The 16,806-nt window shown below is 52.6% G+C and overlaps 2 protein-coding genes across 2 annotated transcripts; one reads left to right on the top strand and one right to left on the bottom strand.

Annotated features, from left to right (window-relative positions):
* Positions 1 to 132: 132 nt before the first annotated feature.
* Triagg1_9383 (uncharacterized protein) lies at positions 133 to 6,362 on the top strand (the record flags this gene model as incomplete). Its single annotated transcript, XM_062904334.1, has 2 exons — positions 133 to 3,269; positions 3,332 to 6,362. The coding sequence occupies 2 exons, from the start codon at positions 133 to 135 to the stop codon at positions 6,360 to 6,362; spliced, it is 6,168 nt and encodes a 2,055-aa protein (XP_062751677.1).
* Positions 6,363 to 7,358: 996 nt separating this feature from the next.
* On the bottom strand, positions 7,359 to 10,743 carry Triagg1_9382 (transcriptional regulator family: Fungal Specific TF; the record flags this gene model as incomplete). Its single annotated transcript, XM_062904333.1, has 2 exons — positions 7,359 to 9,525; positions 9,635 to 10,743. The coding sequence occupies 2 exons, from the start codon at positions 10,741 to 10,743 to the stop codon at positions 7,359 to 7,361; spliced, it is 3,276 nt and encodes a 1,091-aa protein (XP_062751676.1).
* Between the last annotated feature and the right edge of the window lie 6,063 nt (positions 10,744 to 16,806).

Below are 16,806 nucleotides of genomic sequence, written 5' to 3'. Positions count from 1 at the left end.
GATTACCACATTAGGCTCGTGCACTCATTTTGTATAATCAGCTTCATGCCGCAAGGCAGAATCTGTTTTGGATTGGCTTTTGGGACATTGAGATGATATGATTAACACCTCTGGGCGGAAAGAACACTCGAGATGGCTTCATTACAGGCAAAGGTCGACGCCGTCAAGGCAGCCGTTTCGTCAACATCAAGCTGCACGCCCGCCGCCGTAGTAACGCTCAAAGAACTTTTGCTGCCAGAAACCGAATCGCAACCGCCGAGACCAAAGTCACGATCTACAAAGGCCGGAACCGCGACGAAAACGAAAAGCAGCGCTGGCTCAGAGGGCGAGAGTCTGAGCTCACGGGAAAGAGCTGCTCTGGCAACACACATCATCAATGTCGCCCTCAAGACGTTGTCAGAGGCTGCAAGGCCCTTGCCTTCCTCTACCCAGTTGAAACAAAACGGCGATCTTCGAGAAGAAGCGGCCAGACAGTCATCACGAAGATCCTCGTCCTCACCGCTATCCCCTGCGCAGCCCAGAGCCCTCAATCGACTTGCTACGTCCGCCAACGTCGAGGCGAACCAGACGAAATCATCAGCGCCCGCCCAGTCGACCGGATGTCTTGCCACGGTAGAGTGTGCGCGCATTGCCTTCTCTGCACTTCGAGCTATCAAGGGACCAACAAAACAGGACGAAGCAGACTTTCAGCTGGAGACGGGCATGTCAGCGCTGACGGGGAAGCTGCTGGCTTTGGGGATGCATGACCAAGCTTTAAAAGAGCTGAGAGTGCTGAAGCGAAGGTTGGACAGCATAATCAATGGGACACAATCGGGCAGCGCAAAGTCAGGATCCGAAGTTACAACCACCACATCAGCAATTGCCGATCTGTTGAATTTCAATGGCTCCGTCACGAAGCAAAGCCTTGCCACCATCACAGGCTACCAGATGCAGGTTCTAAAGCTAATTGCGGCGACAAAGAAGCCTTCCCACATAGAAGTCATCCTACCCTACCTCGCCGATTCATATACCCGGTCTCCGTTCAACCTACTGTCTGCTCTGGCCAAGGAGGGGGCAAAGGAGGCCGCAAAGGCAGCACGCCAAATGGCATCCCTATCCCAAGTTCTCCTTTCGCTTGCGCCCAGCATCTCCAGCCAGGAGGACGCAGTGGCTACGGAGCCTCGACTTAGCCCGTCCCCCGATGTTGCTTTCGAACTACAATCTCTAGCTTTCCAGATCCAACTCAAGTGGTGGAAATTGGCCGGTCACAAGGGAAACATCGATAATGACGTAGTCTCTCCTTTCTCTCGCTGTTTACGAGCTTATACCCGTCGCCAAAAGCTAGACAAAGGCTCCGTCTACCAAACAGCCTCCGAATCATACGACACCATAATGCAGCTTATTTATGCCCAAAAATATCGTCCAGCAACATCGTTTGATTCCCCTCTAGCATCGATACATCAGATTTTAGGATCCGCAGCTCAGGCTGAGCGCCGATATACCGAAGCGCACCGATGGTTCCAGGAATTGAAGAGCTCGCTAACCCCGGGGCAGGACTCCTCTGTTCTCAGATGCTCCGTCTCGGCGCGCCTCCTTGCCGTAGCCTTAAAGAAGGCCGATATGGATCATACTATTGAGCCTCTGCTCTGCGAGGTCATCGAGGGCCTTGATGGCAGCCTCAGTGGAACAATTGCAGAGCTGAACGAACTTCTGGAGAGCTTGTCGCTTGCAAGGCGCTCCGTCGTTGGCCTCCTGATGACATGTTTAGGGCCGAATGCAGCAGAAAGCACCGTTCCGAGCGACCTGGTAAACCATCTTAAGACGTTCGTTCTCAAATACCCACGATTTGTTCGCCGATGGACAGGACTACCTCCAAACAAAGATGCGTCGCCTAAGCAAGTTCTTCAGTTTGATCAGCGACGACAGCTAGTTGCCCAATCCATAGGACAGACCTTCGATGCCACCCTGATGGTCATCAAATGCGACATCCAGTCAGATGCGAGTGGGTGGCAAGCTACCGATGATGTCCTTCAACACTGTGTCTCGCTGCTCGACTGCATGAATGCTTCGACTTTATCCACCACCAAGATAGACAACCTTGGCACCTACGCCGTCAAGATTTCAAGCCTTTACTTTTCCATCTTTTCGCAACTTCGGAAGAAATCTAGTCGATCAAAAGAGGAGAATAAGCATTTCCTACGGGCCTTGCATCGATCAATTGACGTGGTTAAGGACTGTACCGAAGACGAGAAGGAGAAGGCACAGCTATCGACGAAGATTGAGATGTTTGCCGATTTGTGCAAAAGTTCTGGCAGGACTGAGGACGCCGTGCAAACGCTGCGGTACATCTGCTCTAGTATGGCTGAGAATGGCGTCTTGGCCGATGTTGCCGCTGCCCTCGATACACAGTCTCCAAGTCTTGCATGGAGCATGAACGATAAAGTATCTCTCATGTCACGCACTCTGCGCTCCATGTCCAAGATTGACAGTTCGTGGAACGAGTGGACTTTTCATCTCCCAGAGGCCGAGCGTGCTGCGGTCTTGGAGCATTTGATGCATGTTGGCCTTGCTGGCTCTTCTGCGTCACCACAACCTCTCGGTCTTTACGATACAGCAGTGGCTGCTTTACTTCGCATATATACACTAGAAAAATATCCGGTGCGTCGACTCCGCGTGTTGTTGCATCTTTGCTACCAGAATCTTGGAGAGGAGGAGCACCTTACCAAAATCCTCTCCCTGGCTGAGGAAACATGGGAGCATATGCAAACCGAAGGCAACGGGGAGGATACATCCTTGGCCCATTTCATCCCCCATATGCAGGCTTATTGCACCTCCATCGCTGCTTTAATACGCGTAGATGGATCAATGTCGACACTAATCAACGAGGCAATTGATTCCTGGAAATCCATGATTGGGACTTGTCAGACACAAGACGAGCTGTTTACCATAATAGACGACCCTCAGGGCCTCCTTGATCATCTCCATTCGTTGCACCAGCTTGCAGGCCTTAAAGGAGAGACACGTCTTCAGCTTGCCATTTCGGAGCTCACTATCACCTTGTCAAGAGTATTCGTTGGATCTACCGAAGCCAGCGGTGATGGGCTAATCCTCAGCCATAGCCAGCTGGCGGCGCAATACGTCAGCATCGGGCTCTTTCCTCAAGCTCTTAAGACAATAGAAAAGACTCAAGAGCTTCTCAGTCGCTATGATGGGCTTTCGCGCCAAGTTCTTGCCGAGTTTTGCCTCTCCCAGGCAGAGTACCACACGGGTATTGGCGACATGGACACTGCGTAAGTATATCTTTGAATACCACGTATGTACCAAACAGAACAGAAAAGCTAATGGTTTGCAGATTCGGTTGCCTATCCAAAGCTAGCAAGATTTGCAATAGCCCGTATTCCTCTTGGGCTCGAAGCAAGTCTCACGCCTCGATGGTCATATCCCTCACCTCATTGTTGCAGTCTATTGTTACTCTCCAAGCTGGAGACATACAAGACGCACTCTCACTTGTGAAAACGAGCGTCCGCATGCTTACTCACAACTGGACCAAGCTGGAAGCAGCACTGGAGGCCGACCAAAAGAGCGTCGATATGAGCGTTTCAGAGATTAATACCAGCAGTACAGATTTAGCATCGTCAAAGGGAAAGGTGGCTGGTCCTCGGTTCTGGACTCTGGCCAGTCCGCTCATTCGAAGCCTTTTACACATCTCATCGGTCTACGCCCATATCGGCATGTTTCAGGAAACAGTCTATTATGCCGAGTCTGCTTGGAAGATTGCAGAGAGCACTCAATCCTCGCTCTACAAAGCACAAGTGGCTATCTGGACCGGATCAGTCTACCTCAAGGCTGGAAAGCTTCCCAAGGCACTCGCTACCTTCCAGGAAGCAGAAGAACAGCTGCCGCGTGATACCTGTTCAGCTCGTGTTCGCTTTGCTCGTCAACTCGGAGAGTTTTATTGGGAAATCGGAGAAGACGAGAAAGCTGCCGAGTATCTGAAGATGGCGGAGGAGACAGCTCGTCTTCTCAGCTCGGCCGAGGATGAATACGACAGCGATACTGTTGAGGAACCTGCCGCTGAACCCAGGACTACTAGATCTACCAGAGCAACAAAGACAAAAGCACCAGCTGCCCCTAAACCCTCTAAACGTGTAACGGCCAAGTCCAAAGCGGCAACTGCAACAGACATCATACAGCTACCAAAAGACATATATTATGCCAGCCTCCACGCCGCCATCATCTTGTCACGCACTTTGGGGCTCATTTACCAGAAAAATTGGGCGTCGGCCCTACAAGCCCTGGAACAGCTCAAAGATCTGCCTAAACTTGTTGGCGTGCTCTCTCAGGAACAGGTCATGATGGCAGAATCATTAATCGGCCACAGTATGGAGCAGATGATTTCTGATCCTGTCTTCTCCGTTATGCAGGACTCGACCATTTCATTCCCTGCTGTATCCAACATGGACCTACATGCTGAGAGAGTGCTCCAAAAGAATCCCAGTGATTCCGGTTCTGATTCTCCTGCTTTTGCTGATGCGTTGAAAAAAGCACAAGGGCTTTTAATCGAAGCTCACGCCTCTGCGCTGTCAAGCTCTGACAGCAGCATGGTTCGTCGCATCTCTGCGCTGCTTCAGAGCACCGTCATTCTCTTATCGGCGACATTGGCTTCGAAATCACTCTCAGAATCAGGGCTAGGCACAGTTGCTGTTGACATGGCTCGAAATGTGACTTGGCAACGAGAGCAGCAGACACTGGCGGGTTTGAATAACGATACGATCCCCGTCCGTGTTGCCACTCCAGTCCACAAGCCACCGACGAGGGAAGCAATGGCCGACATGACCAACTTCCAGGAGAACTATGTTGACTTGATCCCGAAGAAATGGAGCGTGATTTCGATTTCTTTGAGCGATAACCGTCATGATCTTTGTATCACCAAATTCCAGGCGGGCCAAGGCCCGTTCATCTTACGCTTACCTTTAGAGAGGGCCAACTCTCGAGATGCTGATTCCGAGGTCTTCAATTTTGAACATGGCCGCGAGGAGCTGTTGGAGCTCATCAAGCTAGCCAACGAAAGCAGTCACTCCGCGCGAGACTTTACTGCCAAAGGAGAGCGTGGTGCCTGGTGGGCCGAGCGACAGGCCCTGGATTCTCGACTGAAGCGACTCCTGGTCACTATTGAGACGACATGGCTGGGAGGATTCAAGGGCATGTTTTCCCAACATCGTAAGAATGCGGAGCTCTTGGCTCGCTTTCAAAGGGATTTCCACCAAATGCTTGACAGGACTTTGCCGTCTCGAAACAAGGCCCGCGGCAAGAAGACGACTGTCAAAACTGAGACTGTCACTTTGGATCCCAGGATCCTCGACCTTTTCATTGGGTTGGGCAATCCGACTGATCCTGACGTCGACTTTGATGAGGCGTTGAATGATTTACTTTACTTTGTTGTTGATATTCTGCAGTTCCATGGCGAGCGGAATGCTTATGATGAGATTGACTTTGACGGGATGGTTTTAGAGACGTACGATGCCCTGCGCGCGTATCACAACGCTGCCAACTCTTCTGAAAGGGAGGAGGGCGCGCATACTGTGCTCGTTCTCGACAAGCTCCTCCATGCCTTCCCCTGGGAGTCGATGCCCTGCACGGACGGCCTTTCTGTGTCACGCGTACCATCACTGGCATGCCTTCGTCAGCTTATTCGAGAGGCTGGCAGAGATCCAGCAAAAAAGTCGCATGGCCACTTTGTCTCAGCAAAGGCCGGCACGTACATCCTCAACCCTTCATCTGACTTGACCAATACGCAAACCTTCTTCCAGTCAGCCTTTTCGGGCCTTTCATCGTGGAGCGGCATCATCAACAAGGCTCCAAAGGAGTCGGAATTCGAAAAGGCCCTCGCCACGTCTGAGATTATGGTCTACTTTGGCCACGGCAGCGGTGCTCAGTACATTCGTGGCAAGACGATCCGCCGCTTGGAAAAGTGCAGGCCGGCGACGTTCCTCATGGGCTGTAGCTCCGCGGCCCTGACCGATGCGGGCGAGTTTGAAAGCTATGGCCCTGTTTGGAACTACATGATGGTCGGGTGTCCGGCGGTCGTGGGCACGCTTTGGGACGTGACTGATCGTGATATTGACCGCTTTGCTGGCAAGACTTTTGAAGAATGGGGGCTCTTTGCCAGGGGCACGTTTGATGGGGCGACGACAAAGGGCAAAGGCAAGGCTAGGAGCTTTGCTGAGGAGATTGAGGAAGTGAGTCGCCATGAGCGCGGTGATGCGCTCCGCAACGTATCGCTCGCGGAGGCGGTGGCGACGGCGAGAAATGCCTGCCGCTTCAAGTATCTCAACGCCGCGGCAGTTGTTTTGTATGGAATTCCAGTCTATATCAAGGATTAAAAGGGGGGTTTTGAGGAGGTATTACGGCATGGGAAACTATGGGATCGGACGGACAACAGGGTAAATTTATGAAAGGGAGAGAAAGTGGAAGCGGATTGATATGACCTTGGATGATGGATATGAGACCACAGCGTTTGGATAATGAAATGGCCTTGCTTAGATGGTTGGGCATGGACATGCATTTTTTGGTTGGTTGGTTTGTGTTACTTGGGCATAGCGGAGGGCGTATATGAAATTTGGAGATGAACGTAGAAATGATATCATGTTATGACATTCTAGTGAAGAGGAGTTGATAATTATAAAAGATATACAATTGGAGGCCACATCAAACTCATCATACGATACCAATTTCAGAGGGTCCTTAAAATCCTTCCCATCGAAGAAATGAACAAAAGTAACACCAATCAATCAATCAATCAAATAGCACACATCAAGCCGTTACCAAAAGAAAAAAAAGATTGAAAGGCCGTTGTGTTTGAATTGTTTGTTCCGTGCCATGCCGTTCCGTCCTCACGAGGCCCCCTTTCTCCATCTCCATGGAGATATACCAACGACAATGGATAAGGGAAATAAAGGTAATAAGAAAAACCCCCCCAAATATGCTAGAGGCAAGGCCAACCATCAAATGCTCCTCCCGCCCCCCCAAAAGACCAAAAAATCGTGTTCCCTGGGTATATATATGGATATACATATGTTCCGTTTTGAACCAAAGAAAAATATCCAATATCCATCCTTCCCAAGCGCCATTTTCCTTTCCAAGAATGCTCACACATGTTTTCATAATCCGGCGTTGTGACCAATTTGACACAGACAGCAGTCGTTTCCCGCCCTGCCGCCTTAAAAAGAGCAAGATAAAATATACGAGTAATAAAGAACACGCCCAAAAGGGCGCCTTGATATATCCATCTCCCGCAACAGCGTGCTATCTCGGAGGGTCGTTTTAGCAAGGCACTTTGCCTCACACGGCTCTCATCCAATAGTTTTCATAGTGTGTTATTACATGCCACCTTGGTGATCAGCCATGAGCATTCCTCCATTGCTACCAAACAAGTTTGCAAAAGGATCGACACTTCCGAATCCCATGTCTTGACCTTCCAAGGATAAGAACCACCCAGGAGACGCGTCTTGACCAAGGTACGGGTTCAGAGCAGTATTGCCCATCTGATCTTGGGTATGAGAATCGTCGCCGCTCATGTTCTCATCCTTCATGCCCTGCTGACTGTGAATCTGAGAATTGGACTGAGGGTTGCTTCCAGACATGCCTCCCCAGCCGCTGGATCCGTTCATCAGAACATTTCCGGCGTCCATGGAGAAGTCTCCATAGGAGATCTGTTTGTCTAGCGAGTTCATCATGCCGTTCGACGGTTCCATGTTCATAGAGAGCAGATCTGTGGAGAAGAAATTCTGCAGTGGCACACTCTGGGGGAATTGTGCAGCGTTAGCAGGGCCCAGTGGCATCATGGGGTATGTTGAGTTTTGTGATTGCGAGACAGCAAGGGAGTTGAAACCAGATGGGTTAGTTGTCTGCACCCCAAGCGAGTTGGGGAATCTCGGCGGTTGTCCAGATTGCTGCTGTTGCTGTTGCTGCATGGCCAGTCTCATTTGGTCATGGAGGTGTTGCCCGCTCATAGCTGCCGCATTTTGCTCGTTCGTCTTCTGCGACTCCGCATTGCCCGTATTCGACACGGTTGGCTTCTTCAGGGGGGCCTTCCGTTTGGACGGTCCGGGTCGCTGCCCATCCTTATCGTTCAGCATTGGTCCAACAGCGGTGAAGAAGTCCTCAATCGATTGCAGCTCTGGCTTCTGTTCCAAAGCACCATCCTCCCCCCGCTCCTTCTTCCTATATACGGCGGGATCCATATAGTCCGTGTCCGAAACTCCGTGAGGATAACGGTTGAACCAGTCAGAATATTGTAGTATCGGGGATGAAGCGGTACTGCCGTTGTTGGGGCCCCCCGTGCGGGCCGCATCGAGGGCATTGCGAAACTGGATGCGAATGTTTTCCACCATCCAGTGGAACATGCCCCAATACTTCATCATGTTACGCAGGAATCTCACATTTACGCTAGAATTCGCCTCTGCGGTAGCTTTCATCGCCGGGTTGCCAGAAAAGATGCCAGTGATGTGGATAGTGGCCGAGGAGAAGGCGCAGTACCCAGCAAAAGGTGTCGCTATGCTACACTGCATCTCTTCGGCGTCTCTTATCAGGTCTGATATCTTGTTGGCCGCCGCAAAAGTATTGACGCTGGCTCGTGCGATGAAGTCATCTGGTGCCTCCTCGCCGACACGATCTTGGGAGAAGGAAACGGCGGCTTGGTGGAGAAAGAGCAAGTTTTGCTGAATGGCCATGTGGAGGTACAGGAGATGCTTTGTCGTGCTCTCTGCTCGGTGAATCTCCATAGCTTCGCGAGTACACTGCAGGTTTTCGGGAAGTGTACGCAGCAGCTCCTCAGTGTCCCGCACCAGTTTAGCATACTCGGAGTCTTTGTTCCACATGGGATATGGATCCTGTTCTCTGCCACCCTGATTCAAGTAGGTAACGACACGGCCCCAAATAGACACGCATCGAATAGTATAGGCAGACGCCCCCATGTTACCACGAGGGTTATCCACCTCGCCTTGTTCGGACGCGTTAGTCTCGGGGACGCTGCCATCAAGATATTCTGTCTGAGCGGGCATATCAAACTGGAAATATTTCTCGGCAACGGGAAGAGGGATCTTGATGGTTTCTTCCTTGATGAAGACTGGGCGGTCTGTGCCGGACGAGTTGAATCGATCCATCATGAAGCAAGCCCACATGACACGGCGACGAATTTCACGGTCAATGAAGCTCAGCTTGACCTTTTTACTCCGCGACTGCGGATCGTACTCCAAATCTTTGTGCAGATGGAGAGCAAAGGCCATGCGAATGGCCTGCCCACCCAGGGCCCAGGCGCGGCCGCCGTGGCATGTTCCGAATTCGTGCATCCCCAAGATGAGAAGACAGGTCAGTATCGTTATATTAGGCCAGTCGTATCGTTTGGTGCAGATGTCTCTGGCGTGAGAGGCCCACTCCTCTCCACGCATGAACTGCTTGGTAGTCGAGTTGAACTTTGGGCTCGATGTGAAGCGCGCGGCGATGGCACACACGGAGAGGACCAGCACAGGTGGGAGCGTATCATTCCTATGGCTCGCGTTAGAGGTTTGGATCTTGTATGGACGGATGGATGGAAAGGATTTCACTAGGAAGGAAAGGCGACGTGCTTCATTCCCCCGTGGAAAACGTGTCGTACTTTAATTTGCGAATGTAGCTTGGTTTATGGAGAAGATGATATGATTGACCGTAGACATTGTCGAAAAAGACCTCGGTAAGGTGTTCCTGGACGTCTTTGGGAGGAAGGGCTTCTCTTCCTTCACGTAGCAGTTCGTTCTCTGCAGCTTCGCGAGACTCGGGCGAGCCGGCCGCATGGTCTTCCGGTAGCTTCGGCCTGGGGGCCTTGGCCCAGGCCTCGAGATCTCGGCCAAATGCTTCGTCGGCGTTGCGTTTTTTGGTAGATGTCTTATTTGACGACATTGTGCCAGTGCCGGGGATGGCGGGTTTGACGACGGCGCGGGGGACCGTCGATATTGTCTCCTGGTCAGCCTTTGGTAGTATCTTGATAATGCGCTCTTCCATGCGCTTCAGTCGCTTGTCGAGCATGGCCATGTAGTCGGTGCGCGGTGCGGCTTTCCGGGTGGTAACTTTGTAAACGCATGGTATGCGTGACCTCATGCAGTGCTTGCAGGCAGGCTTCTCGCCGGAGCAGCGAATCTTCTTGCGACGGCAGGCGATGCAGGCGAGCGGTAGGCGTTTCCGGTCCTTGCCAGCCTTGGTCTTGAGCTCGCTCCAGGCTGGAGGTGCAGAAGACGAGTCGTCCTTTGACTTACCTCCCAAGTCTGTGCCATCACCGCGATTTTGATTCAAGAGGCCGAAGTCGTCATTTCCGTCATCGGTGATGGAGTTGGACGCCGGAGTCGATTTCCTCCCCATCGAACCGTTGGGTAGCTCTACGCTCGGCATCTGCTGGTCGTGTATCGGTACGAATGGCTGCCTCGCAATGCTGTTGACGGCATTCATGTTGTGTGGCGGCACAGAGGTCATGGCGCCGGGCTGGTGCCGGGAGAAAGGGTCGGCCTGGTGGTTATTGATGCCGGGCTGATCAGGCATGTGGAGATCGGGGATGGCAGAGAAGGGAAAATTAAAATCACCAAAGTGAGGATTGGCGCCCATGATGTCGTCGGAAGGCACCTCGCGCTGCCCGCTGCCAGAAGGATCTCGTTGCGCGTACAGCTGGGACGGATCGAAGTTGTGGCGATTTGTGTTGCGGAACTGGCGATTCATGCCGGCCCGGCCGTCCGACATGGTTTGGTATCCGGTCTACAGACCAGAGAGACTAGGTGACTCTCTCTAATTAGGAACGGGGGGGAACAGCAGAAGGGAAGGCCAATTGCTGGGCATTTCACGGGTCTAAAATCCTGGATACAACGGCAGTGCCGTATCTTGTATCTGTCAAGACGGTGCCGGCGCAGCAGGGGCGCACACGGCTGGAAATACTGGGCTGCCGGAAGCTCAAAGCTGATTGATTCTCCAGCAGCCAGACTATGGAGATGGCGATGCAGCGGCAATGGTCGTTCCGGCCAGGGGGATTCTGGCGCGGTTTATGTGAGCGGGCGGGTGGGAGATGCGTGTGACGGTGACGACGATGGATCTTGATGTAGGATGAAGATTGATTAACAAGCAGACCAGAGGCAAAGACAGCGGCAGAGGCAGAACAGAGCAAAAACTAGAGGGGATTCAAGAGAGAAGAACTGAACTGAGCTGGCAGATGAAGCCAAGCCAGGAAGCAAGCACCAGAAGGTGGGACAAGGCAGGTGCAGGTGCATCGATGAAGAAAGAGCCACCAGGCGTGGGTCAGCAGGCACTCCGTACTTGCCGCGTATCGGCAAGGTCGCCCGCAGGTACCGGTACCAACTGGAGTACTTGGCTCTTGTGCTGACACCGCCTGGCCAGGGCTACGACTGCTGCCAGCGCCGAGCGTGTTCGGTGCGCCAGGTGGTACTCGCAAGCGCGGCGGAGCGTACAGGTACTCCGGACTCGGTTCTCGGTACAACGGCGCTCCCTTTTCCGTTCGTGCAGCCACGAGCTTGGCAGCTCTGGCAGGGTTCGTGGGCGGCCGCAAAGTTCAGTGGCCCCTGTGCTGGGTGCGAAGTGAATGCTACCTGTACGTGCAAGTACCAGACCAGCCCAGACTACCAGCGCCTGTAGGGCCTGCTAGGCGGGCCAAGTTGAAGACATCTGGAACCTGTTGGGCTAATTAGCGGGCTAATGCGGTCGGTTGGTTCCATTAACCTGGAGAATTTGGCGAGTGGTGCTCGATTGAATTGACCCTTATATCCATCAATGTGTACGAAGTTGGAGCGCTCGTACTCACATGTACAGAGTACCCGAACGAGGCTGCTGAAGATATGGGGACGGGGCTTTGACAGTTGAGGCGCTTGGTCTACATGTGCATGTACCTATCGATTAGTACTGTACCATACCTCAACATCGGGCATTGAAGCCCAAATACTTACGTTGCCCCTGCCGGTACTATTTCATCATGTCCGTCCTGAGCACAAATGTGCGTCCTGCCATGCTGCCATGCTGCAATGCCCATGTGAGCATGTGCATGCAGCGTTGTGCTGTAGAAGCGCAGCCCAAGGACGAGGCCCTCCTACCAGCCAGTAGGTACCTGGTAGCAGCAGCAGCCAAGGTACCTGAGGTGTGCTTGTGCGTGGTTGCAGCAGCCTGCAGACGCCACTGAACGCCTAGTGTGCCAGTGCACGCCGCTGGGAATACCCCAGGCTGGCGCCTAATTGTGGGGGTGAAAACGGAGCTGGTGCCGAAAAACGGTGGTTCCCGGGGGCGTGGTCGCTTGTGAATTGAACCCAATGTGCATGTGCTGAAATTGAAATCAATGGAGACGGTATATAATAAGGATGGGTGTGGTATATGATGTTGATATGGAAACCAACACAGCACGGGTACATACAGATACAGATACACACATTGATGATAGGAACAGGTACTGAGGGCTGTACGAGCATCGAAATACATATGTACACTTCACACCATTGACGATGCCGTGTATCGAGGTCAAGAGTCTTCACAGGCAAGCAGACAGACGACTACCGTACATGAATGGCAATATTAGCAGGACTACGTGCAGAGCTAGAGGGTCTGATCGCCAGAAAAAGGCGGGCAACAGACAACCAGAAGAGGGGTCGCCGATGACGGGATCACAAGGCTGCTCCAAGTCAATCATACAGAAGCCATCACCAGAGAGAGAGCCGTTGCTTTGCTGCCTCTCCCCTCCTCCCGTTCTCGGCAACCCAATATCAAGGAAGACGCAGACGCAGACGCAGATAATCAATAGCACGGGTAACTTTTGCCGCGACGGGGTCCGGGACGCTGAGGCCCCCAAGCGAGGCAAGCAAGCACTGACTGTGTGCCTCGGGGCCGCCTTTGGGCGGCTGACGCAACCGCCAGCCCTCTGCATCGAGACAAGATGAATGGAACAAAATCCGCCGAGTAGTTTCGATGCAAAGCCCACCAATCGAGATGGCGGATGCCTCCCAGCCGACGCGGCGTGCACAGTAACTGGCGACACGTTGCTCTAGTCCTCTAGTCACCGTTGGACCAGAGCCGGAGCAGAGACGGCGCGGGGGCTGAGCGCGCAAAGAAAGGCATCGTCCCCGAGTGGCTGCGGCCTGCCACTACACGCCAAGCTATGGTTCGAAGGATACCTGTTGTAAATTCCGAGAAGGGCAAAAGGTGTGGTTCGAATTGAGGCTTGCTCCGGGAGCTCCGTTTGCTTTACGGACTTGAGCAAGATCAAACTCAAATCACAAAACGTTCCGGATACCAGATAAGATAGAGCCGCCGGAGTTGTGCTTCATGAGAAGGAGTACGAATACATCCATTCATTGTCGGGTTTCTATCAAGCTGCGTTGGGGGTGACGTAGGCCCCCCCCCAAATTTGGAATCCGATGGTCAAAAGAGCTTGGGAGCACATGTTGCATCCCTCCATCTGCCTGTATTGTGTTGTGATGTACTGTACTGTAAGCTATCACCAAGCGAGGCCATCGTCGATGGCTTCAACATGGCCCCTCATGGCTGCTTTTGGTCATTACCTCTGTGGACAAAGCACAAGCTCAAGTGGACCACGGTGAGATTCTCATCCCGCGCGATAACGCTTTCACGCACATCTGCCCCCTAGAACAACATGTGGCATCTGTCGCAAGCAATGGGTACGAGATGCAAAGCAGCTAAACTAGTGGCATCGAGTCGCAGCCAATCCGCCGTCGCCCACGGCCAAATTCCCGTTGCCTGGAGGTGTGGCCGCTGGGCTGCTAGCTCTACAGAGGACCCGAACCGATGATGACCTCGCCGGACACAACTGCAAATGGACCCCGAGGTAAGCTGTGTTTTACCAACTGCCGTTCATGTCCGCAAGCATCAAGGTCCACTCCGCAACTTTAGCATCCACGAAGTTTTTTTGACAAAGTGCTCGCATAACTCCGGCAACCCAGGAGTCCATATGAACACAGGTAGGGAAGTGTCGAAAACATTACCTGTCACATAATACTAGGTAGTATCCGTAGGTACTGGTAAGTGAGTGCCTGGGCCCAAACATGATGCTATCAAGACTGAACGAACGCCTCGACTTGAATCTCTCTATCCATGTCGAGAAGCCAGCGAGGAAATAGCAGTACCAATCAACGTACGGGGGTAAGAACTCAGCTGAGGTCGCATCAGTATTGATATTATCAAGAACTCGTGTAGATGCACGGTCCGTGCTAGTAAGGTCAATATTAACACGGGAGTGCTAATAGTAGGGAGTAAGTACTAGATTGGTCGGCAAGGTGAAGACCTTGACACATATGGACATCAACACATCGAGGTACTAAGGCAATACGGTGCAGAAACCGTGCAATCTTATGTCTTGCCTGGAATGGAAAAACATATCCCATGTCTGCTTCTTTAGTGCATCAAAGGGGCTCATCATGCCTCCTACAAGGCATTGGAGGCAAATACTAACACATGCATGTATGTACTCATACCATGTACCTTGTTGAGACGGTACCTCGACTTACTCGAGTCGTACTTCAATGTCATGTAACAGCAACAGCAATACGGAGTAGAGCTGGCCGATAAGGCTGCAAGCAACTTGCTTCCTTCCCCGGACTCATACCCACTTGCCGCCGACCTCCTTACCTTATCTGCAAAGAGCTTGGAATGGAATCAGCAAACACGAGTACCTGCACAAGTGTCTTAGTAAGTCATGACTCCCTACCTGGGTACTAGGTACTACCAGGTAGGTAGTAGCAGTAGTTACAACCAACCTGGCGAGGCATCACTCTTGGCAGCAAAGATCGTCTACTCGTACCCTGCTGACGGCAAACGGTCGAGTCTGGTGGCATTGCGCGCGACAAGCGACTCGAAACCCCCAGAGTGCCTGCATATAGCGCCAGCTCAGAGCTAGCAGCGCTCTCTGGCCCTGAAACTTTTGCCCCGGCACCGCTTTTCCGCCTGGAGCGGCGGGCCCCTGTCAAAGAGAGAGCACTAAGGCAAGCCAACTGGCATGACGTCCCGTCGTGCTGGACAAGGTCTCCCACGCCTTTTAAGTTAATTTTAAACGCGGAACCCTCCAACAAAGAATCCCTGCAGGTCAAAATAACTTGACACCGGCCGGCGAACAAGCCAAAGAGGTAGAAAGGCGTCGCAATCATCCGCGCATACTCTTTCTCGTACTGTACAGCTTGCTTTTGCTGGCCAATGGGCAGAGCGAACATGGCAGCTCAACTACGAGTACAGGTCGTACGTGCACAGACATTGAGACAGCCAGGCTCAAGTACAGGTACAGGGAACGGGTAGGTACAGGTACAGGTACAATACAGGCTGCGGAACAAGCACGTGCGCGGCAACGGCCCCGACTCACCTCACCCTACCTCGTTCAAGATCCAGGGATCAATATGCGATATGGACACAAGCAGCGACTGCAATACGGACTCCCGATTCAGGCACCCAGGCTCAGCCCCTGAGATCGCCACCAGACCTCGAGAGATTCAGCCTGCCCGCCTCTCTTCCGTTCCCCTGGCATCTGATCGCTGATGATGCCTCGTATACCCTCTCTCTTGTTGCCCGACCCGGCGCAAAGCCCACAAGCAAAAGACCAAGTGGAGGCGTCGGAATCAAGCACGCAAGCTTTGCAGTGCCAGTGCCAGTATTGGGGCCAGTGTTGGTGCTCCAAAGCCCGTTGCAGACTACAGTTTGCTTCAGAGCACAGCAAGTCAGAGGTGGGTATCAGACGGACGTCTCCCGGCCTCACCTACGACTCTACGATGCAACCTACGGCAGTCATCAAGTGGCGATAAACCAATGCCTATTCTTCTGCCTTGTTTCAACTTTCGATCAGCGGCGTTGCATGCATACATACTGTAATACTACCGACAAACGGGGATCTTGCCAACTTCTCCACTGACATACCTGTAGAACGAGATGGACCCGAAACCCAGCTCCACCTCCGACCAGGCATGACTTGCCCTACGGACAGCGTTCCTTGAAGTGTGGAGGCCGGTGCGCAGCGAGGAATCATCTTTAATATCCGGTTTGCTCACGGCAGGGCTCCCTTCATTGGCGACGAAAGGTGCCACCAAGAAAAAGAAAAGGAAAAACAGAGCTTGCCTGCGTTGTGAGATCGACCGCACTCCTTTAACACCATCTTTTCATCTTCCGCATCGTCAGTACGGAGCTTATATATGCATTCTCTAGGAATCCATTTCTTCCCGGGATGCCCTGTTTTGATTCCCGTTGGAGTTGCAAGGATCCCTCCGTGCGGCCGGCCTTTATCACCGCCTTTGCGATCCCACGGAACACGGATCACGGAACGCGGGATTCATGCATTCGACAATGTTGCACTGCGTCTTTACTGACGATATCCATGTCCTTTTCGGTGCTACGAGTACTTCAACGGGGCAGCCGCTTTCGGCGGACTCCGGAGATATACCCGTACTCAGAGTCCTCCCGGTGACGGCTTGCACTTGCACCCGAGTCTCAGTGGTCCTGAGCATCTCACGCCGAGACACCAGGTTCAAAGTTGGAAATGCGATGATGAATCAAAACAGCCGCCGGCGCGCCCCGCAAAGTGCAACAGCTTCAAGACCTTTATTTTGCTAAACCATCATTGGCTTGGCCTTTACCCCAATCCGCAGGCCAGTGTTGCGCCAGCAGCAGCTAGCCCGGCGGTCATCGCTTATTGCCATCTCTACGCATGTGGCACTCCCTCACCGCACTTGGTCACAACTCTGTCTTCAGCACGTTTCGTCAGTCATCATATCTTCTGAGGACACCACAAAAGTATGTGTTGTGTGGTAGAAACCTTGT

Source organism: Trichoderma aggressivum (genome assembly GCF_033847375.1).
Source record: "Trichoderma aggressivum f. europaeum strain CBS 100526 chromosome Unknown scaffold_052, whole genome shotgun sequence".
NCBI classification, from domain to species: Eukaryota; Fungi; Ascomycota; class Sordariomycetes; order Hypocreales; family Hypocreaceae; genus Trichoderma; species Trichoderma aggressivum.
The sequence above is the reverse complement of the archived record's forward strand: the minus strand, read 5'-3'. Positions and strand labels throughout refer to the sequence as shown.